The sequence below is a fragment of the Gymnoscopelus braueri genome (genome assembly GCF_963280865.1).
Source record: "Gymnoscopelus braueri genome assembly, chromosome: 8".
In the NCBI taxonomy this organism is placed as follows: Eukaryota; Metazoa; Chordata; class Actinopteri; order Myctophiformes; family Myctophidae; genus Gymnoscopelus; species Gymnoscopelus braueri.
Window position 1 is genome coordinate 18,121,777 of NC_137609.1, and position 26,369 is coordinate 18,148,145.

Sequence of the window (26,369 nt, forward strand, 5' to 3'; positions counted from 1 at the left end):
TACTTTTACTTCTACTCCACTACATCTCAGAGGCAAATATTGTAGGCCTACTTTTACTCCACTACAATTATTTGAATACTTTAGTAACTAGTTATTTTGTAGATTTGTATTATTATTACAAAACATACATTAACCACTTCAGCCCATACATTTCGGCCATTTGAAAATAGCAGATCTACAAGCTCACAATGCGTCAGCTTGTAGATCTACTATTTTCAAAATATGTGTATACATTTGAAAACGTGTGAAATGGGACATTCTGCAGAATGGGTACTTTATAATTTTGGTACTTTAAGTAGCCAACATACCAATACGTTTTTTACTTTTACTCAAGCAAATTTTGAATTCCGGATTTATTGTAACAGAGTATTTCTATATTGCATGATAGATACTTTTACTTAAGTAAAAAATTTGAGTACCACTACCACCACTGCTGGCTTGTAGGAGTAGATGAGTCTGGCTGTTTTCGGCGCTCGACACCATATATAGGATGAATTATAAATCGCATGAGACGTCACACGCACTGCTCTGGTCGCGCCCCCTGACTGTGATTCAAGGGGACTCCCTCTTTATTTGGGGTTTCGCCCAGGTGGGCGTGGTTATATGCCTAAACCTAACCCTAACCTTAAAAAACTATGCCTCAAAACCACGCCCACCTGGTCGAAACACTAAAGAAAGAGGCTCTCCAGTGCTTTAAGAAGACTTGTCTCTTAAATTGTGATGCAGTGTAGCCTGTTGTGTTCATGTGAAGGATCAGGGGGTCCAGGTGAGCTTGCAATCTAAAGTCTCTCATAAAGATCAATTACAAGTGCGCTGCTGTAGATTAATTTCTGTTGTTGTAGTCTAGAGGCCGGGGTTTGTGTTGCATGTTGATTTAAAAGTTGGTGAAAAGTTACATTTGTAATTGGCAGGCAGTGACAGCGGGTACGATTCGGTTATTATTAGTCTAAACATGTTCAAAAAGAGAGAAGAAAAAAAAGCGTTTTTTTAATGTCTATATACGATGGCCGTGATTTTTTTAATTATTATTTTTTAGATATTTGTGTTCATTTATAAGCCTACCAGATGCATACAGAGTGATCGATTAATTCAGTAAAGTAGTAATCTTTCCTGTGGAGTTGAAGTTTGGCCTTTGAGCCTACGTGCTCCTAAATCCGTATTTGATATGCTGTCAGGTTCTGTCACTGTTGTTCACACAGCAGGGAATGTTTTGGAATGTTTGCTGTGTGTGAACTCTCTTTATGACTTAATTGTTTCACATTGGGTAAACGAATTTTGTAAGGTGTCTTTGTAAGCTAGTATTTCCAATCATCTATACTTTATACTTCTACTCCACTACATCTCAGAGACAAATATTGTACCTTTACTCCACTACAATTATTTGAACACATTAGTTACTAGTTACTTTGTAGATTTAGATTATTATTACAAAACCACTTCAGACCTATACTTTGGCAATTTGAAAATAGCTGATCTACAAGCTTACAACACATCGCTCTGCTATTTCAAAGGATTTTCATAATTTTTTTACATTTGAAAACTTGCGAAATGGGACCTTTTTCATAGGATTAGTACTTTCACTTTTGGTACTTTAAGTATTGTGATGCCAATACTTTTGTTCTTTTACTCAAGTACATTTTGATTACCGGACTTTTACTTGTAACACTTGAGTGTTTCTACATTGCAGTATTGATACTTTTACAAAAATAGTAGTAAAAAAATAGTAACAAATAGTAAAAAAAAATGAGTACTTTTTACACCACTGGTCATTTAGAACATTTCTTATGAACTTTTCACACTGTGAATCACTGATGTCTCAGAAAATCCACCCTGCCTGGTGTCACAGTCACACCCACTTCTCTGATCTAGGCAGTTACTCTTTTCAACACTTTGATGTTTAAAAGGGAATTCAGACCATGTGCTTGGCTCAGAGCGTGTTGTTGTGGGACTGCATGCAGCTCATGTTTGGTGTAGCCTAATTGAGAGCAGTGAGTCTTGTCTGAACTAAGTAGCAAAGCAATCCACAGCAACTTTCAATTGTTACCCTTTCAGAACTTGCTTAGAAGAAGTCTGTCATCCCAAAAATAATGAATGGAGAAGGATCTTAATGGTCCTGTTTGGGTGCAGTAATAAGGTTAATGAATTACGATCGCTTTGTCTATTAAGTAAACAATCTTAATTTATGTAAAATCATTTACAATGATATATTTTATCCAGTTGTTTGTAACTTACTTAGGGAATAACTCAGTCTTAATGTATCCATTTGTAACCCTGAGAGTGTAATTTGGGATGACAGTTGCTAATGAAGTAGAGTGGCTGCTTGGGAAAAGGAGGTTCCTGGTTCGATCCCCGCCGGGTCCCCCTGTGTTAGTGACGAAGTGTCCGTGAGCAAGTCACTGAACCCCTAACTTCTCCAGGTTATTGCTTGCATAGTTTCCTCCGCCATCGGTGTGTGAATGGGTTGCACACTGAATGGGTTGCACACTGAGCTTGTGGACCGGCCACTTTTGCAAATATTTATTGTAGACAACAACATAACCGTTGGTATAGAGCCCCGGGGAACTCCTGTCAACTAAGTAGGGGTTAAGTGGTTGATAATAATCAAGGAAGTTAACCAAGGACATGCAGCAGCAAGAAGTAAATGTCTATAGTGTGGAAGATGCCTTCTTCCTTTTAAAGAAAACAGGACTTGCAGCATTCCTTTTCTCAAGACAATGCTGTGCCGTACAGTACACCTCCATGGCAGAAGTCACTGTGCCTTCCCTCAACAGCTGACATTTCTGTTTCACAGAGATAAAGCACACACTTCCCCATTGGGACGTTGTCATGACATGCATGCATTCCTTAAATTAGCTTCTCAAAATTATTCGCTTGACATGCAATCCACCAGCTCTGCAGATACAAACCTGTAGCAGAGACTTACTGGACGGTCTTTTTTTGGGCATGTGAACTTTTGTCAAGGTGTGGATGTGTGTCCTCCTTTAAACAAACGGTTTTCTTTGGAGCTGCCGAGGCATGCTTAATTATCTTATAATCTATCTAACCATTTCCATCGAAGAAATTTGATACACTGGATGGCAAAGTCAGTGAAAAGTGTTTGATGCCTGTGGCTGACTCACTTGTTTTCACACAGAGAAAGAAGTGTACAAATCTGTCTTTCTTGACCGTATCCATCATAACACTGCGCACTCCTTCCTCCACTCTAACACATTCATGTTGTTTGGCCGTATGCATCATAACATTGCACAGTGTATCCTTACTCCACTCTTTAACACATTCATGTTGTTTGTGCCACTGCCAACATGAAGGTGTGAAGAGCCTTGGGAGGGCAGTGAAAGTTGTCAACTTTGCAAGTTTGCATGGCATCTGATAACTTCCTCTTTTACACAGGAAGTTATCAGACACTTGAAGAGATAGGAATGAAACCACTAAAGATTTTAGTGTGGCTTTTCAGGACATCCGATGTACAGAAGTGTTTTTATTATGAAGTATAATTTTAGCTATTATATTTGAGCCCATCTCGACTTGAGAGTCTAGTGATTTCCTAATGTCATGCAGTTTGTCACAGATATTTACCCAATGTGGAGACGATTACATTTGTTTAACAGAGAATTTGATGCACTTGACGAAGAAAATTTATAATTTATGTTATTTAAAATGTTGCTTCATTTTTTTAAATAAAACAGTACACAATGTTTTGTTAAATGGAAATATTAAATAGCTAACTGTAATTACTGTGCAAGTTAAATAATTGCCACAGCTAACTGACCTCTGTTTGTCTTGTTACTTTAAAGTGCAGCAAAGATGTCCATCGAGGAACCAGCATTGCCATGAAAAACTATTCACAGGATATCTCAACACCAGCAGAGTTCTCAAAGAGTGGACACAGACATTGGACACAGGGCGTTTATCATTGATGGGGTGACCTCGACCCCCTCAACATGATCATTTGATACCAGGAAAGAAAGTAGCATTCACCACGATAGTCTGCGTTGACCAGTTGGCTCTTGCCCGACCTGCTTGCAAGGACCACAGTCTGGAGGAGATCTATGAGCTGTGTTGAACGTGTTTATCCATAAGACGACATCTAAAAGTATAGGCGTGCCATCAGGTCAGGACCCAGGATTGTTTTTGCGTGGCAGTTTGGAATTTAACAGTTAATCGCCATGATCGACCTGAGCTTCCTGACGGACGAGGAGAGGGAAACCATCAGGGCTGTCCTGAGACGAGACAACGACCTGAAGCAGGCTGAGGAGAAGCGTGTCAAGTCAGTTAAACAATTTCATTTCATTGACCACTTAACCCCTTTACTTAGTTGACCAGGGTCCCCCCCAAGAGTTTCCAAATCTAAAGTCAAAGGTTAATTCAATTTATTCCCCAGCAGCACTGGGGTGAACATCTGTTCCATTAGCTCACCCGTGAAGGACCAATGAGTTGTCAGTGGAGTGTGCATAGGACATCAACTATACTCACAATCACATCTTCCAGTTGACCAATTACACACGCATGCCAGTTTAGTATCATCGCTGGTTCATATTTAATGAATATCTCATGATACAGTAAATGGATGAAAGCATTACTGAACTAATATTCTTACAACAAAGTATGTTGCACCCTGTGTTTTCTTTCTGTATCTGCCGCCTCTTCCAATACAGTTTACTCATGAGCGACAAGGTAGTGACCACATTGACTGTCTCCGCTTATCTCTGCACGTAGGAGCCTTCAGAGCTCAGTGACTGACCTAAGTCAGCTCAAATACATGACAGGAGAATGGTTCTACCAGACCAAAGCAGAGCGACACCAGGAGCATATCGATGGCTCAGACATCATCAGAGCCTCCCTGAGACAGACCATCTGTAAGTCTATGCTACAACTCTCTCTCTCTCTCTCTCTCTCTAAATGTTATTCACACTCAACTCAGGTCAAATGTATTTGTACAGCCCTTAATTACTGTTATAGTCTCAAAGTGCTTGACAGACCAAAGTTTTAACAAAGGAAACAAAATGACATCTCGCTGTTGTAAGACTCAATTGGTTGAGGAAAAACTCCCAAGAAAATACCCCATTGGTGGGAGAAGAAATGGAAGAAACGTTGGGAAGGATCACAAAAGAGGGGATCCTTCCCAGGCAGGTGTGCAGAGTAGACAAATATCCAAATACAAAACAAACGATAGCACAATGCGGTTAAATGTTATTAAATGTCTCACATACACCTGAGAGCTGCAGAGTACTGGAACAGTCTTTAGAACAAAAATTGCTTGCTTGCCAGGCAGTAATCTCTTCCATTTGGTAAGTGCACTATGGCCCATGAAAAATGTTTATTCCTTTTATTGCTATTGATGGTGATGTTGCAAACATAACCTATTCAATTTGTGTTTTTATTTTTCGATGGTGCTTTAAAATACAAATGTTCTACTTCAGTTTGAGGGTTTCATCCATGTCACTACTAAACTGTCCTCACGCTGCTCTTTTATTGCATTAAGTTCGATTCCTGATGAGTATCTCTTGATCGAAACATTGATGCAATAAAATAGTGGAGTGGAACTAAAAGAACCAAGCCAGCTGTAAAAATATAAGGAGTAGAAAGTAGAAAGATGGTTCTAACAAAGCACAACTTCGTTACTTCCGACCTCTGGTCCCACAATACTGGCCTCCCATTAAAAGTCTATCTGCACTCTGCATATTATCTTTAATAATAATTATTTATAATGAAAACATCCTCACAGACCAAGTGCTTTTGGGCTAGAAAATTCAGTAGTTTAGCACAAAGTGATGAAACTCTCCTTGTTGATGTTCTCCGTTGTAGTGGAGTTATCCCAGATGTGGCCAGCAAGACCCAGCTTTGTCAGCAGTGACAACCAGGATGTATTCGTCCCTCCTGAGCTTTCAGGGCTCATTGATGAGCCACAAGAGCAGCTCAGTGATAAAAGGTAAAACAGTTTCCATGTCTCCATGTTATTCAACTCATGCATGATTTTATGGCCACAAATAAGCCCATGAGAATTACACATTTCTACTCGAAAACCACTTAAGTTTTTTTCTAAATACATTTTTAAGGCTTTTTCTGCCTTTATTGATAGTGTGTGTATATATAGATATACAGGAAATGGGTAGAGAGAGATGGGGAGTGACACGCAGCAAAGGTCGTCGGGATCGGGATTCGAACCCGTGACACGCTGTCAGGCTAGATTGCAGCCTAGATGCCCGGACCGCAAGACCAGCGGTCCAGGCCTATTTGTGATTACTTCTTGTCAGCTGACAGTATATTATACAGTACATAATGTGTTTACTTCTGGCCAGATTACAGTATTACAGCATAAAACCCTCCTGAATTCTGTTGCAAGATGTAAACATTTGCATAATTTCCAGAGCAAACCTCTGTTAATCTAAATACTATTTTAATTCACTTTTTATTTTTACAGGTAAAACACACATTGATTTGTAACCAGGCTGTCTAAAGCGCTAGAATTTTAACATGATGCAACTGCTATGTCACTGTCATTAAAAGCAATGTTGAACCCAATCTTTAAACCCTTTTCTTAAACGCCTAGCTCCATGACGATATGTGAAATCCTGACCTAGGGTTAAACATAAGCTAAAAAGGAAGCTTGATTCCTTTAGTTTCCTCTGACTGCTATTCTAGGGATGCCATACTGTACAATGGAGGCAGTTTGGATAATGTACATTCCTCAGAACATAGTGCACATACACTGCAGTACAACTTTGTGATTTTGCAGCATGATGAGATTTTTAACATACAATGCACAAACAATAATGTTTACTAAATAATAAAATCATCAAACATTTGCATCACAAGTTAGAAGTTATGATCAATAGGTTATGTTTCAGTGTTGTCCGATTCTGTCATGGGATCTTACAAACTAAATGCTACCAGTGTTATGTGTTTTATAGAGAAGATGAAGCTCAGAAAACATATGATCTCTTTCCGCTCCTATGAGGCCCATCACATGCTGTGCAAGAAAGAGTTGAGCATAACAGCAGATTATGAGTGTGATTGAAAAGGGGGAGGGGCAGGGGTCTAACAAACAAGCAAATGGATACTTTGTAATAGGCCCCTGAATTCCTTCTAATCGTCTTGGAAGGTCAGATCTCACATGCTCATGTTTTCTTCTGTTTCTGAGGAGTGGTCAGACGTGGTCAAACGCATGTGAGGAACTTGTTTTTAATCCTGCTTTTGGCCTGAGGCCAAGGTTGGCTCACTCACGTATGCCTGCTCTCTAAAGTAGCTGATGCCGTTATTATTTCTAGTGAAACGCTATGTTAACTATGAGATTTATAACGAACTGATCATTTGCCAAAACATGTCCTTTGTATAATGTGTAAAACACACTTGAACGTGCACATCTGTAGACCAGACATGATTCTGTTTGGAATCTGTTTAATGCATTCTTTATTCATCCTGATAGGAATCAAAACTGGAATCCATTCGAGAACTCAGAGATGCTTAAACCAGTATCACAGTCACCCACAAAGGTTGGTGGAAACGGAATCATCATGCACACACACACACACACACACACACACACACACACACACACACACACACACACACACACACACACACACACACACACACACACACACACACACACACACACACACACACACACACACACACACAGAAACATGTACAGTATAAATAGTGAATCAATAATATTCAGTGTGTATTCAGTACATTTATCTCCTTTTTGAAGCCGAGACAGAATCCATTCAACAATGAACACTTAGCACCTCACACCCTGGAGAACCTGCAAGAGAAGGACAGCCAGTTAGTGGTTGGATCACTGGAGCAAACGCAGACACCCAGTGAAGGTGAGTTCTTCAATGGATTACAACACATTATTAATATTTTGATAACCTATTTAACCACTTGAACCCTATAAATGTCTTTGGCCGGGGTCCCCCAGGGTTCTGTACATAGCCCACTCCTTTTTTCCCCTCTTCACCAAATCTCTTTGCCAAAAATAGCCCATCTACAAGCTCATACTGCATCGCAATGCAACGCATCGTGAGCTTGTAGATGTGCTATTTTTTTGCCAATGTTTGCCTATTATAACATGCCTAGAATAGGGACGCTAGGGCTCATGTGGTTAACATCATAAGGAATCAAATCTGTCACAAATAATCATGCAGTCGGCTCATTTAATTTGTCCTGATGTGTAACGAATCATATTTATGTTACATTTTTAAATGGAACAACGGAGTGCTCGATGGACAAATGGTCAAAGCCTTTTCTCTGCAAATCAATGTAAGTGTGGCAAGAGTCGTTTCAATGCTGTCTGAGGAAGACTACTACGTCGAAACGCGTCGCTTTGGCTGCATGTATGTCTACAGCCTACTCTATTCCTGGCTTCTGAAGTGCTGTTGGAGCTCTGTTCACTACTTTAATAGCACTAATAAGGAGCTTCCTACATCAATATTAGGCCTATTTCGTTTGTATTTATAATGTAATCCAGGTGTGTTGACCGACTGTGCTTCAGGTGTGCCTAAGGTTTCCAGATGTTGCATGGCAGGGTGCAGAAATTTCAGAACATTGTTTGAATTTATTATTTTGTAAAATAACTATATGTTTTCATGTTTTACCTTGAAGGTTTTTGAAAACAAAACTTTTCTCTAGGATATTCTAACTTTCACATGAATTAAATTGTAGTTAGCAACGCATCCAGTATTCCAGTTTGTGCCAGAGTTGTACTTACTCACACTTTCTCTGAAATAAGCTAATGAGTTGGGACCAATGAGGATATTTTCCCAAGGGTTGCCAAAGTGAAGGGATATTAAGAGTACACGAGGCTGCCAGACCGAGTAGGGGATTACACAGAAATGCATTCCAAAGCCTTAATCTGTACTGCATGACTTGTCTACTTAGAAATATTTCACAAGAGCCTTGAGTACAATGTTTTGGAGGGAATATTTTTATATGATGAGATGGAAACCGCAGAAAACTTTGCAGTCTACAGAGTGTAAAGCAAGGTCAGATAGTTACATAATGTTCATATCCTCACTGAATGAACCTGTTCGTGTGTTCACCAACTATGCTCATACAATTAGTTAACCCTATTTATGTGCAAGGCACCAAAATCCTCCAATTCCTTAACAAAGAGGACTAAGCTGCTCTACAAAAACTGAAAATAGTATAGGGCCAGAAACCCTGATTTACAAATTATCTGTAATGATACACATAATCTCAAATCAAATTCTCCCCTACATGATCCTATTAAGTGCAGAGTGAGTGGAAAGCTCACTTACTGTAAATCAGACAATATTTGCAACCTTAGTGGTAGAAGAATGCACCACTTCCCGGCTTAATGCTCTATTTCTTACCTATTTTGCATTGTTTGTTGTTTGATTATTGTTTTTCAGAGCCTTTATCGTCGCCTGAACACTGCAATTCTGTCGCTACTAACCTAAAACAAGACCACATTAGAGATACCCTAGATGTACTGAGTGCCTCTGTGCTCATGCCTGAACCCGAACAGAGAACAGTCATTAACAGATCCCTGGATTCTCTGATAGAGGTTGATGGGCCGGCAGATAGCCAGATTGACACAGCTGCTCCGAGGAGCATCCTCAAACCCATGTTCACAGAATCCACAGAATCTCCCGCCTCCCAACTGACCCCTCAGAGTCCAGTAACCCTAGACTCTCCCACTGAGACCCCCAAAGCCATATACAGAGAAGACTTGAGTTGTATAGACAGAAAACAGGTGAGATTCTGCCACGATAGTGAGGAGTGGCAGGATGTGAAGGAGCTGGGAGAGCACGGCTTGCTGGATGTGGATTGTATCACTCCGCCTGAGAAGGAAAACAACGCTGACCCTGTGCCTATGAGTAGTAATGTTATAGGCACAAGTAGGCCTTTACTTGAAATAAGAGCAGTGGATGTAAATGAAGGTGGTCTCGGTTGTGAAAGCGCTGCAAACCTCCAATGCCAAGACACTGGCCTACACCAGGTCTCTGGTGGTAAGACTTTTAAGACCAATCACTCTAGCAAAGAATTAACCAACCAATCCATCAATCAATTAACCAACCAATCATCAATCACTCTAACAGCAATCATTTATTATATAGACCAACTACATTATATGACTCAAACATAATTAACTTAAAATATTTGCAACTGGGTTTATGTATCACACAAATTAGACTAAAGACTTCAGAAAGTCTTGCTATTATCACTTTTCACAACTAACCTGCTTGTTTATGCATGTTTAATGCATGGTGAATATATTTCATTTGTCTTTATTAGTGATTCATTTTGGAGTTTGGTGAATAAGTACAGCAAAATATGATCTGCTTCCATCTGCATTATGGTTGCATGTGGTTGCTTTGAAAGAAGAAATTGTTTGTCTCACTGACAGAAGAAGAAATTCTCATTTAGACTGGTCGATTTGACCAGTGCAAGTAAAGTGACAGTTTCACTTCTGTCAGAGCATGTTTGTGAACAGTGTGATGTTTTGATTCATGTCTTAATACACATCATATGTAGGATTTTCTTATTAATATATCTGAAATTGAGTGATAATACATTTTAATGCTAGGAAAAAAACATGACCAAAATGGTCTTTTTTTTTTTTTTTTTTTTTACAGTGATATACTTTCTGAAAATCCTACACAGCTAACTTGTATTTAAAGCTACAATTACAGGACTTAGTTTAATTAATACAATTCTACTTGAACCAATCTGTATGGTAGAGTATGTTAATGCTATTTAACTAGTACATCTAAATTGGTTAGAGTCTGATTCTGGGGTTGGTCTCCTTATTCTTCCAAATTTTGAACCTGGTGTCAGGTAGGACACCTGATGGTTATTTAAAGCAAACGTCTATTGGATTGGACGGTACAGTAGATGTGCTGCCATCTTTATTGTAGTTTGGACATTGTTGCAATTATCTCTCCCCAGCGGGAGAGGGAGACAACGACCATAAAGCCTACGGATTGTAGCTTTACGACTATAAAAATGACAGCATGGATGATCCTATGTATGTTTTGTTTCCTTTACAGATGTATGTGAGCCCTTTCATCCTCATCATGATAGCCCTCAAATGTCCAACCCCTTTTTGACTGATAGCCCTCAAATGTCCAACCCCTTTTTGACCCTTTTTGCTCTGGAGTCAGGTAAGCTTGTAGACATGGAGACAGAAACCAAAGAGGATGGTCAGTCAGAGACCAAAGTCGCCGACTGGCCTATGCAGGGCTTGCTGTCTATACAGGAAGAACCTGATTATGACATCGACGAAACCGATGTACTCCAGTCTACTGCAAATATCCAAGAGGATGGTCAACTGAAGCTTCCTGTTGATAAACCAGACGCTAAATCCCCCGAAACATTGGAGATCATAACACTGCCACTTACTGCACTACAGAACACTCCATTTAAAGAAACCATCACCTCACTAAGTTTAGAACCAGCAGAGAGGGAGGATCCAAATAAGTTAATCAACCTCAAAGAGAAAGAAAACGGTGGCCCCAATTTGACCAGTGAACCAACAAGGCTTGAAGACATCACCAAGACGCAGACTGAAGATGGTCAGACTGCCCCTGTGGTGGAAAGTGAAAATGATGTCATCACATCTCAAATGGAACTGAACAATGAGGATACAATTACAGTTCAGTCTGATGAAGACAGGTCTTCGCGGATTGAAAGTAGCCTCTTGGTTGAGTTACCAAAAGAAGATGGTACATATAGAGCCAGCCCAATCCTCATCTGTGAAGACACAGATGACTCTTTAACTGGTTCAATGTCAGATTCTCAGAGTCCACAGCCAATGGGACACATCACTGTTCCATTATCTACTTCTTTGTGCTCAAACAAACAGGATAGCCCGGTTCCCATTCCACAGCCAATGGAAAACATCACTGTTCCATTAACTAGTTCTTTGTGCTCAAACATGCAGGATAGCCCAGTTCCCTTTCCCAGGAAGTCCAGTCCTCAAGAAAACCAGCCTATCAATGACACGAAGTCTGCCGAGGAGAGAGAATGTACAGAATCTAGATTAGTTGTTCAAAAAGTTGAGGAAACCCCAGGCAGTCCAACACATTTAAGTTCAAGTTCAGACAAATCTATAGACCTCGTTAAAAAAGTAGATGCCTCTCATTCTGATCTCAAAACACCTGAAATCGGCAAAGAGAAGTGTGAAGAAAATGCACAAGATGGTTCTAACGTTGAGTCAAACACAAAAGACATGACTCTGAAGGACGACTCTGTCATTCAGAGTTCAGACAAATCACAACTAAAACAACATGGAATTACTGGAGATGAAGAGAAATATTGTCAGCAATCCCGACTCAAGGCTGAAACGGAATCAGTTCGGCTTCAGCAAAGGCCTCTCAGTCCAAACAGATCCCAAAGCCCAAAGTCAAAAGATTCAAAAGAGGATGAACTCAGGAGAAGTCCATCTAAGACCTGCCATCCCAAGGCCTTACCCAGAGAATCCTCAAATCCCAAGGGACCCAGACTGGAAGGCTCTCCTTTGAAAACCTTTCCAATAGACATCACCCCACCAACTAATGACTTGGAGGCACAATCTCCGAGGCCAACGCCATCACCCAGACAGAGAAAAGGTCCCTCACATGAAGCAAAACAATCAGGGTTGATAGATATTAAACCTACAACAGAAATCATCCCTCATCCACCAGCATCACAACCTGAAGTGTGTCACCCTACGAATGTAAATATTCAACAAAGTAGTGAGTTACAACCCAACGAAACATCTCAATCAACCACAAAAGATGTACAGAAAGTATTGCTGCCGTCAAAGAAAACAGGATCTTTCAACCGACTTGCTAGATCGTTCGTACCCCAGGGCTATCAGCATTATCTAGGGTCACCTGAGAAAACCCATCGCCCACCATTTCAACAAGGGAAAGCTGTTGGAGATGGTGAAGGGGCCCATCGGGAGAGTACCAGTAAGCAGAGTAATTCTATGATCAGTTCTTGGATTGTGCAAAATGCTCACTCGAGCCAAGACGGAACAACCTGTCTTGGGCTGGTCTTGAGCAAGTTCAGGCAGTGAGCCTTTGAATTCTCTCTCACTTAAGTTGTCTTCAGATATAAAAAAAAGCTGCAAATCGTTCCAGCAGTATCTTAATTAGGAATAATCGTAATTCCACTGCTATATACTGCATAAAGTAATCCCAGATTAACAGATTCCAGTAATCTCAATTATGATGTGTATATTTATTTATTATTAGACATTTTTTAAGCATTAAAGTAAAAAGACAGGAAGAAGTTTCCAGTCTCATCGTAAAAGTAAGTATTAAGTATAAAGGCTATAGATTCCTAATGCTTGGTGAAACGTAAGATTTGGTGTGAATCTAGTCTGGGATGCATTTTCCAGGACTCATTTTGTTCTGTTTGTGTTAGGTTATGATGATGATTCTAGTCCCCTCAGAGCAGATGATGACCCTAGTCCCCTCAGGGCAGATTTGAAACCAGTATCTTCAAGGCCAATGTCTTCATCCAAAAGTCTGGAGACTCTTACCTCACATCTAACACGTAAAACAGCATTTTACATAAAGTCTTAATCTTTAAAAAATTATTGGATTTGTGATACAAATAAGAAGATACATTATCTGTGATTTTTCTCTTTTTTTTGGTTTAGTCTTGTACTAGTTTGGGGGGACATACAGTATAAAGAATGTTGTTATGACTATGACTTTATTTTTTCCCAGGAGAGGAAAGGAGTACAAATGACCCAAGAGGACAGCTGAACATAAGCGAGAATGATGGTGAATTATGTAGATTTCTGTTACTCATTTTGTTAACACTGTTGATACTTTGTGAAAATTGATTGAACAAGAGTCCAGATGATTAGGCAGATAAATTCCTTTATCACTCATTAGCCATATAGAGCGTGCCAACGCGTCGTCACCACGGGGGGGGGGGGGGGGGCGCGGCATAGTAGCGCAGACATGTTTGTTTTGGGCAATGTTAAGTCAACCTGGTTTATACCCCTCAAAGATGTCCGCTGCTACCAAAAGACACTTGTTGACGCCCCCTTCAGGATTTTTGGCTCGCTCTATTGGTCCAACACTGTAAATGGTAAATGGTAAATGGTGCATTTTATATAGCGCTTTTATCCAAAGTGCTTTACATAGATTTACATTCACCCATTCACACACACTTTCATACACCGATGGCGGAGGAAACCATGCAAGGCACCAACCTGCTCACCGGGAGCAATTAGGGGTTCAGCGTCTTGCTCAAGGACACTTCGACAGTAACTCTGGCAACCCCCATACATTTCAAAATTATTCCACAATGAAAAATGATTCCACAATGATTAAAGATTTTACAAAATGTTTTGTGAATGGCCAATCTACAAGCTCACAACTCGATGTGACGCGTTGTGTGCTTGTAGTTTGGCTATTTTCAAATAGCCAAAGTATAAAATAAGGTTAAACTGTTACTCATTTGCTGGGGACCCCCTGAAACCCCCCTAAGGACCTCTGGGAGTCCCCGGACCCCACTTTGAGAACCACTGCAGGAATACATGTCTTATGCCTGTTATGAAAGATGAAGTGTCTCATTCCAGTTTCTGCGGTGCCACCATCAGTTTCCTCCCGGTCAGACCCAGATCAAATTAAAAGAATAAGTGTTTCAGTGCCAGTCTTTCAACAGGAAGAGGTAAATCACCACCCACATTTTACCTTTTGCATTCTTTACTAATAAAGTACTCTCAGAAGTACCAATGTACTGACCTTGGACTATTAGAATAAATGATTTATCAAGGAAATTGATATGTTTTTTAATTAAAAAAAGGAGTTTAATTTGTTAAAAGGTTTTCTAACTTCTGTATATACTGTATGTGTTTCGACTTGTACAGTAAGTTGTGCATTTGCATATCTTTCTCACTTCTTAGATGGACAGTGACGGCACTTTGGAGAACAAAGTGGGCTGGAGGAGCTCTGTATCTAATATAAGCCTGTCCTCTGGCCTGGCCTCCATGTCCTCTGTACGTCCGCACAACATTCTTTTGGTCTAATATCTTCTTGGATCCATTATGCTTAAAACAGTATGTTAAAAGTACTATCAGAGGATGCTTCTTTTAAGTTGAGCATGAGGGTTGCCTTCTTTTGTCTAGAAGATGCTGATTCACGACACCTGTCAACAGTAGGCTTTTAACCACGTACACCCTTTAAACTTATATATTTTTCATGTTTTTTAGTAGACCCCCAGGGGTCTATACTGGTCTCCTCCTTTTTTTTTCAAGCTACATGTTCTTGTAGATCTACTAATGTTGCTAAGTGTTCAGAACTGGGATGCTAGGGTTCATGTAATTAAAAGGTTGAAGGAAAACGACAACAGAGAAACGAAACCAAAACATCAACAGCAACATAATTGTTTAGTACATTTGACCGGGTCAGAAACTGTGGAAAGATGGTTAAAAAAGTATGACTCATGGAGCACTGATGCCCACATGGTCATCTAACAGTCATGGACAAATGCACGGGATAAATTGCCTTGGGCATCCCAGTAAAAAACAACAACTGAGAGATACACTATTGTGAATTGTAATCTCTTAATGCAAGAAAATGAATTTGCATTTATAGGAGTCAAGCATACTGAATGCAATTTAGTTTAAATTCCTGAGTTACCTACTTACCAGCCACATTCCTTTCAGACAATTGGAACTCTTCTTTCTTTCACAAAATGTAATGGCTGATATTAACTAGAAAGGTGGAAATGCTTTTATGATTTGAAATTTTGTGTAATCGTGAATCAACCAACTACTGTACATATTTACTATACCTATCTTGATGACATGATTTGATGGAATGTTTTGTGTTGTGATGATTCCCAAGATGAGTGGCAGCATGTCGAGCCTTTACCATGGAGACTTTGGTGAAATTGAAATCCAGGGATCCATCCAGTTTGCTGTGAATTATGTCCAGAAGCTTTCCGAGTTCCACATCTTTGTGGACCAATGCAGGGACCTGGCTGTGGCTGAACCCAAAAAGAACCGCTCTGATCCGTAGGTCTTCTCTAAAGTAGATATGGTTGAATTGGTATTGTATGCTGAGAAAAGTCTGCAAGTAATTGTTGCAGTAGGTAGACGGTGGGAGAGTGAGGGAAAGTAGCAGCCTATCACCACATGCCCCTTAATAGTTTTATTGTAGGCATATTAATGGTACCTCATTGTCCATTAGAATAAGCTTCAACACTTGTATTGTATTTTGCCCATTTATTTTATTTTTGCTCATTTAGATTGCTTGTGCTGGTACACCAACAAACATCATTTACTAGTTTACTGTTCTCATTTGTAGGTATGTGAAATGTTACCTTCTTCCTGACAAAACAAAGGGAAAGAAAAAAACCAGTGTTAAAAAGAAAACTCAGAATCCCGCTTACAAGGAAGTCCTCACGGTAAGAATTCCAAATGCAATACTTGTCAAGTTCCTCATTGCATGTTTTTGCATACTCACGTATAGCCTTATTTCTTAATTTGCTTTTTACAGTTCAAAGCCACAATGGAGTTGTTAAAAACTCAAACATTGAGCGTCTCGGTGTGGCACGATTACACTTTACGACGGAACAGCTTCCTGGGCGAGGTGGAATTGGATTTGTCAGAATGGGACTTCAGCAACACACAGATAAATGAATATGCTTTAAAACCAAGGGTACATTTTCAGTAATTCCTTATTGTCATGCTTAAAAGTTTGTGAATCCTACAAGAGACAGTCATTATTTCCAGTTATTATAGCGCAACAGCCTTGAAAAGGCTTTATCAAAACCTAAAAACTTGGCTATTTGAGTGTGCAGTATGACATAGTCAATTTATTGCTGTGTTAATTGTTTGTAGACATTGTTTACTTCCTTCATGCTGATGCATTTAGTGCTGATTTATACTACAAATCACCCTTTAGTTCTCTGCACAAACGTCAGCGGCATCGCCTTCACACACTCAGTCTGTGGATAAGAGAGGAGAGATGAGAGTAGCCCTGCGATTCCTGCCACAGATCTCCCACAGTAAGCTGATAACTCAAGAGTTCTATCTCATTTATGTTATTTTTGCTATATCTGCTCACTATGATCTCACTGCATCAACAGGTAAAAGGACGTCTCAACTGGAAACAGGTGAAGTGCAGATCTGGGTGAAAGAATGCAAGAACCTTCCACCAGTCAGAGGAGTGATTATTGACCCATTTGTGAAATGGTAGGATTTACTACATGCTGTCTTAATTTGTTAGATGGTACAGACAACAATAGGATTCATTGTATAGGGTAACTTAAAGTTTAGCTTAAGAAAGGGTGGCTCACGACTCTTGCCTAAAGGTTAAATGTTTAGATCCTTTCCGTATCTTCATGAGATTAGAAAGTGACAGGAAGTGACTATCACATCTACACACAAATTAGTCATTGCGGCCTCACCTAGTAATCTGGGAACCCTTACCCAATCTGTTTTGAGAGATTACTCACCTAGTGACTGGGGGTGGAGTTTTTATCATTCATTTTGGAAATAAATCTTAGAGGTTTTGGGCCAATGGATGGGTTACAATATTATAGTATCACCTAAATTGTGTCTGCTAGGGAATAGGAGGAGACCCATATAGTTATATAATAACTAGAGAACAGACGCCCCCGCCCCCACTTATTCATTTCAATGAAGTTGCTCACCCAGCTTATGAAGCACCCGGAAGTATCCTTTTCTTCCACATTTAAGCGTTATGACCAATTGGCCATAGAGCAGGCGCACTAGGGTTTCAGACGATAGAAGCATGTGGCAGTAGCGCTTTAAATGCGGACGTCTTGCAATACCAGATTTGACCACCAGGACACGGAAGCTTCAATAATCTCTGCGGTCCTGGGGGCTTGGAGAATTACCCCATGTTTCATTGGTTATTCTAGTTGCTGTGATAATGACTACCATAAGAGAATTTCCTCTAACGCCATTGGAAAATTGCCACTGTTCCACAACCAAAAGAATGGATTACCTTAATGACAAACGCATATGAGTGTATGTACACTGAAACTGTACATGATCTTGTGGAGTTGAACTGTGGGGATGATTTGAAGGGGCGTTATTTTATTGCATCTAATTCACTCAATATGCTTCAACTTAACTTGTTACAGTAACAATAACTTCTCCACCACAGCGCTGTGCTTCCTGACAGAAGCAGGAAAAGCCGACAGAAGACCCGAGTGGTGAAGAGGACTGCCAACCCCATGTTCAATCACACCATGGTGTACGACGGCTTCCGACCAGAGGACCTGAGAGAGGCCTGCATTGAGATCACTGTGTGGGACCATGACCGACTGAACAACCACTATATTGGGGGCCTTAGACTCGGTCTGGGAACAGGTAAGGTTCTACAACTTTCCTACACAGTAAAATCCTCAATGTTAATTCATGGATTCACGTTCTCAGTCGCCACGACTGATTTCAGTCATTTGGATTCCGTAGAAGCCAGCATGTCTTCTATGGAAGCATGTTGCGCAGCGAAAATAGACGATCTACAAAGCTCTCAGCATTTGAAGTGGTCAAACTATAGCGATATTTTCAGAAGCATCTTCCATAAAATCTTCATAGTCTCAGATATTTCATGTAAAGGTTAAACCCATTAAAACCGGCAAAGCATCCGTGTACTTTTACATAAATTAAAGGGAGTGTTAAGTGGTACTTTTTGGTTAAAACAAAATGTGATTGAATATAATAATTGGTATCCCAACCGAAAAATTACTTTTTATGTTTATTAAAGAGCTGGAGTGACAGTGAGACTCCTTTTACTGAACAAACATATGGCAATGATTACTATCTTTTTTTTATTTATTTAAAAAAAATATATATATCCCACAATTTTTGCAACCCCATTTTTTTCACCCAGTGCCAATTGTCTAAGTAATCCTGGGCGCTACACTCTGCCAGCCTAGGGAGAGCCCAGAGCCAAGCTCATGCCTCCTTCAATGCATGAGAGCTTCTTATCACCCGACAGGGGGGAGTTTCCCCGGTAGGATGTAGCGCGTGGAAGGAACATGTTATTCCAACCAGTTCCTTTCCCCTCCATCAGGCGCCCCAGCTGACCAGGGGGAGGGAGATTACTATCAGAATATAGAACTATTTAGAACTTATTTTATCAACAGAAAATCATTTGCTGCACTTTTACCACTGATTTCACTTTGTATGCATCTTTTGTTAGTGTATGCTATCCTTGCGTACTTTAAGTTCCTCTGAAACCACCCACGGGTAATGTCCCTTCAATGCCCTATCTATGCAGGTAAAAGTTATGGGGCTGATGTGATGTGGATGGATTCAACGACAGATGAGGCGAACCTGTGGGAGAGGATGATGCAGTCCCACAGTGAATGGGTAGAGGATGTTTTACCCCTGAGAATGTTGGTGATGGCAAAAAGCAAGTCAAAATAAGATGGTAGTAAGTAAGTAGTAATGCAAATAAAATGGCACTGATGGATAACTGTAAGAAGCATAAGATATGCAAACATGGATGGATAATATGCATGTGCATGTGTACTGTACTGTATGTAATTGTCTATTATTGCATTAGCATCTCCAAGATAATGCATACGTTTTAGAGAATGTAAGTTACAATATATGAGATACAAATCTAAGCTATCAAAGATATTTATAAATTAATTCAATCTGCAACAAGTTCATTTTTAATCTATGGTCAAATTGTAAATAGCCTATGCCTAATGTTATATAATGTAATTACTTTTAAAGCTACAATCCAAAAGTTGTATTTACATTGTCTCCCTCTCCTGACAGAGAGAGTTAATTGCAATGATTTTCGAAGAGTACAATAAAGATGGCGGCACATCTATTTTCCAATCGGATGTGCTGTCTGCTTCAAATTTTTCAACCAGTACCGTAGGTGTCCTACCCGACACCATCTCCAACCACTGCAGATGTACTAGTAATATTGCAGTAACCTACTCAAACATACACATTAGATTGGTTAAATGTTTCAGTCATTCAAATAAGTTTTCGGATTGTAGCTTTAACAAACAATGTATGCAATAAACAAGACATGGTATAATACCTCTGTGATGAGGATTACATACATTTCTACATATGATCTATACAATTAGGATTCTATCACATTAAATGTCTTCTGTATGGTCTGTTCAGTATGAAATAGACATGACATTGTAATACGTTTAAGCCACATATTTTGAACCATTTCCAAAACTGACCTGTTGCTGTTGCACGCTTAACTGTAATATAACATTACTTTCTCATGAACTGTAATATAACATTACTTCTTCATGACATTGAATTGGTGTGACTATATTTACTGTCAACCTCAGGCTCAACATAATTCCTTTGTATGCTCTTCTTGCTGATTGGTAATCACACATTTTCAATGTTGCTTGTTGAAAAAATGGTGAACACAGAAACATTGTGCTAAATTTCATTGATAAGGAGCAGTGCTGAGGGGATTACCAAAACACTAAAGAATACTATGACCAGTTACAAAGCAGTTTAATTTATGAAATAAATAAACAACACAGAAACATTCATGTAGAAAATGTTATTGAGGTGATGTTTCATTTATAAGGAGCAGTGCTGAGGGGAATACCGAAACACTAAAGGAATACTATTATGACCAGTGAGAATGTCAGTTACAAAGCAATTCCATTTATGAAATAAACAATACAATTGAAAATGTATATAATGTCATTAGCATTATTTTACATAAGTTAGAGTAAGTAAGAGTTCTGGTACTGTACCCTTTTGTGGTGCTCTCTTTATCAAAGATACTATATGGTGGCTGGCTAAATCACAGGGAACCCATACATATGGTCGTCGGATGATCTCAAGTCTGAAATATTAAAGACTGCACATGGTTTTACATCTCTGACGTCATGATGATATCAATCTTGCACAGTATGATCTAAGAGCTGATCTCAGTCGGAAGAACAAACATAATGGGTTTAGGGGAAATCGAAGTGAGACATTAACTCATTCACTGCCAGAACTTTTTTTTTTTGCGTTTGCCCACTGCCAGAGATTTTTAATTTAAAAAAAAAAGTACTCAGGAGCCGAGATACAAAATGTTTAAGTTTTAAGTTAACAAGGAAGTGGATGGGAGTCTAGATCTTCAACAAATCATATCTCCTTGGTCTTTGGGTTAAAAAAATTAAAAGTCGTTTTAGTCGTTCTTGGCAGAGGGGGCTTAAAGGACAAAAGTCGTTTTAGTCGTTCTAGGCAGGGAATGAGTTAAGTATGGGAAGTCGACTCATTGCCAACTTCAGATAATTTGAAATTAACTTTGTCAACCAGTAAACTGGAGCACTGCAAAATGAACGATTCAAAGGGCAAGTGAGGATATGCTTTTGGGCAATTGTTTGTCAGCCTTATGACTAATTATATTAATGAATTCGTAATGACCAATTATATACTTATTTCCATATCAACTCTACCGTCTTTACAGTGAGCAGTGGAAATAATGTTCGCAGTAGGCTTATGACTATTATGTAGTTTTGCATCTACATTAAACCTGCAGAATCTGTCCATCCATCCATAATGCACATTAGTGTGTATTTCATAGTTAATATACATGCATACATACATTTTATTGTAAATTCTTAAGTACTACTTACTTCACCTTTACAATTAACACCTTTTATAATTCATACTTTCATACTAAGTTACTCATATACATTTTCATAATATACTTTATATGGATGTACAGTATTTTCTTTTCTTTTTACTTGCACCCTTACAACACTTAGTAACTTATTATCATTATTATTATTGTTAGTTATTATTATTAGGCTATTAATATTATAAATGGCACATTCTGAATAGGCTTGGTGTACTGTAGGTATTATGCACTTCATCCCACTACAATGGTTGACACTTTCTCGCAAAATGACAAAAGCTATAAACTTCCTGGAAACACTTCATGATGAGCATTATGAAAGCTTGTTGACACTTAATGACATGCAGAGGATGCTGACAGCTGACACTGACAGGCATTGCTGGACACTGGTTCATTTACAAGCTGTTACTTATGTGTTAAGTGCTGTCAAATAAAGGTAAGGTGTGCAGTGGTGTAAGTAACTAAGTACATTTACTTAAGTAGTGTATTTAAGTAAAATTGAGGTATTTGTACTTTCCCCGCTAATCCACTACATCTCTATTATTAACCACTTCAGCTCTTTACAAATTTCGGCCATTTGAAAATAGCTGATCTACACGCTCACAACAATTCTTTGCAATGTGATGCATTGTGAGCTTGTAGATCTTCTATTTTCAAAAGATTTTTATACACTTCAAACATTTGAAAACTTGTGAAATGGGACCTTCTGCATAATGAGTACTTTCTACTTTTGGTACTTTAGGTACATGTTGATTGATACCAATACTTGATACTCAATACTGAATGAATGAATTCCAGACTTCCACTTGTAACTGAGTACATTGCAGTATTATCGATACTTTTACTTAAGTCAAACATGTGAGTACTTTTTCCACCACTGAACGTGTGTGTAGCAGAGCTGCAGACATAGAGTTATAATATATCGGCTGCAGACCATTTCAAAATTCACACCAAGTAAGAGACGTTTAAATAGCAAGTTGGCAACCCAGTCTTATTTTCTCCAGAGCACAGCCATATCAGATATGTTGTGTGAAGGGACTGCAGTGTGTCAAAATGGACCCTAATGGCCTTACTCTGAGTGTGCAAATGGAACCAAATTGACAGGTCTGTGAGTGTTTAAGTGTTATACTGTTTTTTAAATGTAAATATAAACATTTTACACAAATCTTCTCCATGGAAGTCCTTGGCACAAAATATTTTCTGATGGGGGTCACTGCCAAATACATATCAATTTGGGGGTCCTTGACATGAACACGTTTTGAGAACCACTGGTCTAATGCATATCAAAGTCAGGGTCCTTGAAATTAAATAGGTTGAGAATCAGCGGGACCACAGTCACCACACTGTAAAATCCTCAGTTCTATTTGTACACTCAGACCCGTATAAGGGTCCATTCGGGCCACTGGTGGTCCCCGGACCCGACGCTGAGCACCAGTGAAATAAACCACGTGTTGTCATCATATTTACATACCATTAAATAGATCTCAACTCTAACCTATCGCAAATCTCGCGCTCCGCCCATTGGTCGACATATCCCTGATGCGGCAGGAAAACCGCGGCTTCCGATTGGCGCCGGGGTTGTGTCGATCAAAGGCGGGTCGAGAGATAAAGTCAGAGAGTTATATTATATATCTAGAGAGCGGACTGACTGCCCCGCTCCCACCTATTCATTTCAATAAAAGTTGCTCACAAGCGCATGAAGCACTAAGAAGTACACCCTTTTTCCGGGATTGGCTCCAACGTTGGAGCCAATAGAGCAGGCGCACTAGCGTTTCAGACGGTTGAAGCATACGCAGTAGAATTATAAATGCTGAAGTATTGCAATACCAGCTTTGGCCACCAGGCTTCAGTAGCTTCAATAATCCTCCATGGTTCTGGGGGCTTGGTTGGATAAAGCCAGCCAGCCCCCCAGAACCACGGTAGAACGGTGAAGCAGCCGTTGTCTGGTGGTCAAATCTGGGATTGCAATACTTACCACATTTACTGCGCATGCTTCTATCGCCTGAAACGCTAGTGCGCCCGCTCCATTGGCTCCAATGTTGTTCTTGTCTTTCGGGTGCTTCATGCGCTTGTGAGCAACTTTCATTGAAATGAATCGCTGGGGGCGGGGCAGTCCGCGCTCTAGATATATTATAACTCTATGAGATAAAGCCTCATCTATGCTCCGTTCGCCCGGCGGTGTCGCGCGCCAAAAACAGCGGACGTACAAGCTCACAAGGCGTCGCGTCAGCAACGCCTTGTGAGCTTGCAGGTCTGCGGTGGCGCGCGACGAAGCGTGAGCCGGGCTTCAAGCGGCTTTGCAGCCTGGTGGCGTTGCTAAGGTAAGTTCAAACTGCTGGCTGGGTGCTGATGCTGTCACTTCTCATGGCTACTGGCTGCTGCTGCTGCACGTACTTTAAAGTGAATGAACAATGTGTCGCTGTGGTGGTGGTGATGATGCTCCTGCTGCGGCCAGGCGGATACTAGCGCTGTTTCTATCAGAGGAGGAGAAAAAAGACTCTTTTAAATAAAATAGATGGAGGCGTTTGAGAGCCATGCGTTTTCACCCACAGTTGGCAGGCAGGTATTTTCCTACTACAGCAGGCGTCGTTCTCGGAAAGCATCATTCCTTCCATCTGATCTGCTCTATTCTACCGTGATTTAGCATCATCATAGCTACAGCTAATATAAATATAACCATATGGTTGGGTTTTTTTTTCTCTGCTTTTCTTTTGCGCACCAAAGTAACGTCAACTAACAGCAAAGATGGTTATTTTGTTAGTAGAGAAAAACGCATATTTAAGTCAAAGCACCAACCAAGACAGAAAACTCATCTGATGAGACGGCTCTTTACAGCAGCTATCATGCTCACAAACGGTGTCTAAAAAACACACGATCAGCCAAAGAAAAGGACCATTTTTGTGTTGTAGCTGTTCTGTTTCTGGCCAACTTTGATTTTGAGGGAGGGGGGTTCGAAATCGAATCCCCGCACCTATGTAAGGTGTGCAGCCCCCCCCCCCCTCTCGACCCAGTATCAGTATATCCTCTACTTTTTCATTTGACTGTAATCTGTAATCAACTTCACGTGGAGTTTTAACTTTTAAGTGAACACCTGCTGGCACCGTGCCCAGGCTGGCACTCATTAATCCCCCAGATATCATCATCCATGGAGAGGATCAACGACCCAGGGCTGAAGCCGGCATCATCATAACTCTAAACCTGTCATCAGCATAACACACCTTCATGTACGTTACGTTGCGTACGGAGCACCGAACCATCTGCAACCTACTTCTGTAGCTGCTATATCCTAACATTATGACGACTTTAATCATAGGCTACGTCACGGTTAGCCACTGGGTTGTTATTATTACAGCTTCCATCAATTCGTTTATTTCTCAGTGAAAAAAAAGCTTTGATCGGAATTGCAAAGCATTCATGGTCACGACGTGGAATTATGGCCAGACCACAACAACACAGGATGAACTGACCCACGCACGCAGCAGTCTGTCCAGTTGTCCACACAGCCAAAGTTCTGATCTCACTCCTCAACTGTCAGCTAACGAGCAACGGACCTAGCTCTGTCTGTTGTGCTGTGGAACTTGTGTTTTTTTAAAATCTTTTTTGAATGATCGGGAATCACTTCGAAAAGAAGGCTGTCACGTGATGAACTTTTTGCACATGCACTGAAGAACTGGACTGGTCTGGAAGCCTTAATCCCAATCAAGTGTGTGGGTGCACACGTGTGTCAATCATGCCAGTTAGAAAGAAAGGTGAGTTCATGCTGTAGTAGCTACCAGTGATGGAAGAAGTACTCGCATGTTTTACTTAAGCAAAAGTATCAGTACTGCAATGTAGAAATATTGTGTTACTCCGTTCAGGGCTAATAGGGCTGATGTGGTTACTGGAGCCACATCACAAAGTAACTAGTAACTAAAGTTTTAAAAAATAATTGTAGTGGAGTAAAAGTACAATATTTGTCTCTGAGATGTAGTGGAGTATAAGTAAAAGTACAGAAAATTGGAAATACTCCAGTAAAGTAAAAAATAAGTACAGTGCTTGAGTAAATGTACTTAGTTACTTACTTACTGGTATCTACAGGTAATAATATATGACCGGCCATCAATTAACCGACCAAATAGCTACATGAATATTATTATTATTTTATTATAACGTTTTACCTGAATGGTCTGTAGCAGAACATCTACAGTCTGTAGATTAAGCATGTATTAATGTGGCTGTGCTGCTAAGGTCTGCATTTGCATTACTACCTTTTTCAAGCAATAATAATACAGTGATAGGCATATACCTAACTGTTTTCATTATATTTAGACTTTATCGAGATTACCTTAAGGTACAGATCACTAGGTCTAAAAAATAATGTTTATCCCAATGGCCCTGGAAGGCTCATGTGAACCTGAACTAGTGTCACACTGTAGAAAGTGGCTCCATGAATTGCTCCATTTAGAAAATGGCTGGGGTGTCACCTTTGAAAAAGTGTGTTGTGTTTTAGTGGGAGGGTTAATATTACTATGAATAAATAATCTGATAAATATTACTACAACGAAATGCCTGGAAATAAAAACATCAAAAGAGAAAGTCCAGTCTCCCTAGGGTTTTTATCCACCCAGACAGTAGGAAAGTTGAAAGGGAGACAGCATAGGGGAAGCACTGCACCTCTCTGTGATTACTGTAATTGGTAATTTTCAGACTGACATTTAGGTCTTACTGTATTGGTTTTTGACAAAGGCAGCCTTTACATCTGCACCAGCCTTCGTCCTCGAGTAAACTGTCAGTTTTCCTTTTTTT

General features: G+C 39.9%; 2 protein-coding genes across 10 annotated transcripts in view; both read left to right on the forward strand.

The window, feature by feature from the left end:
• Window positions 1-719: 719 nt before the first annotated feature.
• Window positions 720-19,895, forward strand: sytl2a (synaptotagmin-like 2a). Of its 6 annotated transcripts, none has more exons than XM_080436582.1 (20): window positions 720-766; window positions 3,795-4,267; window positions 4,717-4,856; window positions 5,806-5,929; window positions 7,427-7,493; window positions 7,715-7,832; window positions 9,381-9,980; window positions 11,022-12,375; window positions 12,409-12,926; window positions 13,384-13,515; window positions 13,692-13,748; window positions 14,555-14,646; window positions 14,882-14,974; window positions 15,825-15,994; window positions 16,287-16,386; window positions 16,479-16,640; window positions 16,887-16,989; window positions 17,071-17,176; window positions 18,117-18,322; window positions 19,236-19,895. In XM_080436582.1, the coding sequence occupies exons 2-20, from the start codon at window positions 4,167-4,169 to the stop codon at window positions 19,382-19,384; spliced, it is 4,392 nt and encodes a 1,463-aa protein (XP_080292708.1). In that variant the 5' UTR covers window positions 720-766; window positions 3,795-4,166; the 3' UTR covers window positions 19,385-19,895. The 6 variants fall into 6 exon arrangements, with proteins under 6 accessions (XP_080292708.1, XP_080292707.1, XP_080292706.1 ...); XM_080436581.1 differs by having other exon boundaries at window positions 11,022-11,083; window positions 11,117-12,926; XM_080436580.1 differs by having other exon boundaries at window positions 11,022-12,926.
• A 5,342-nt stretch (window positions 19,896-25,237) lies between these two features.
• The window catches only part of dlg2 (discs, large homolog 2), a 204,717-nt gene continuing 203,585 nt past the window's right edge, over window positions 25,238-26,369 (forward strand). For all 4 annotated transcript variants that reach the window (XR_013933583.1, XR_013933584.1, XM_080435020.1 and 1 more), the window contains exon 1: window positions 25,238-25,333. Coding sequence is in view for 2 of the 4 variants with exons in the window: in XM_080435020.1 (XP_080291146.1) it covers window positions 25,315-25,333 (19 nt within the window). In the remaining 2 variants the exon portion in view is untranslated. The remainder of the gene's footprint in view (window positions 25,334-26,369) is intronic.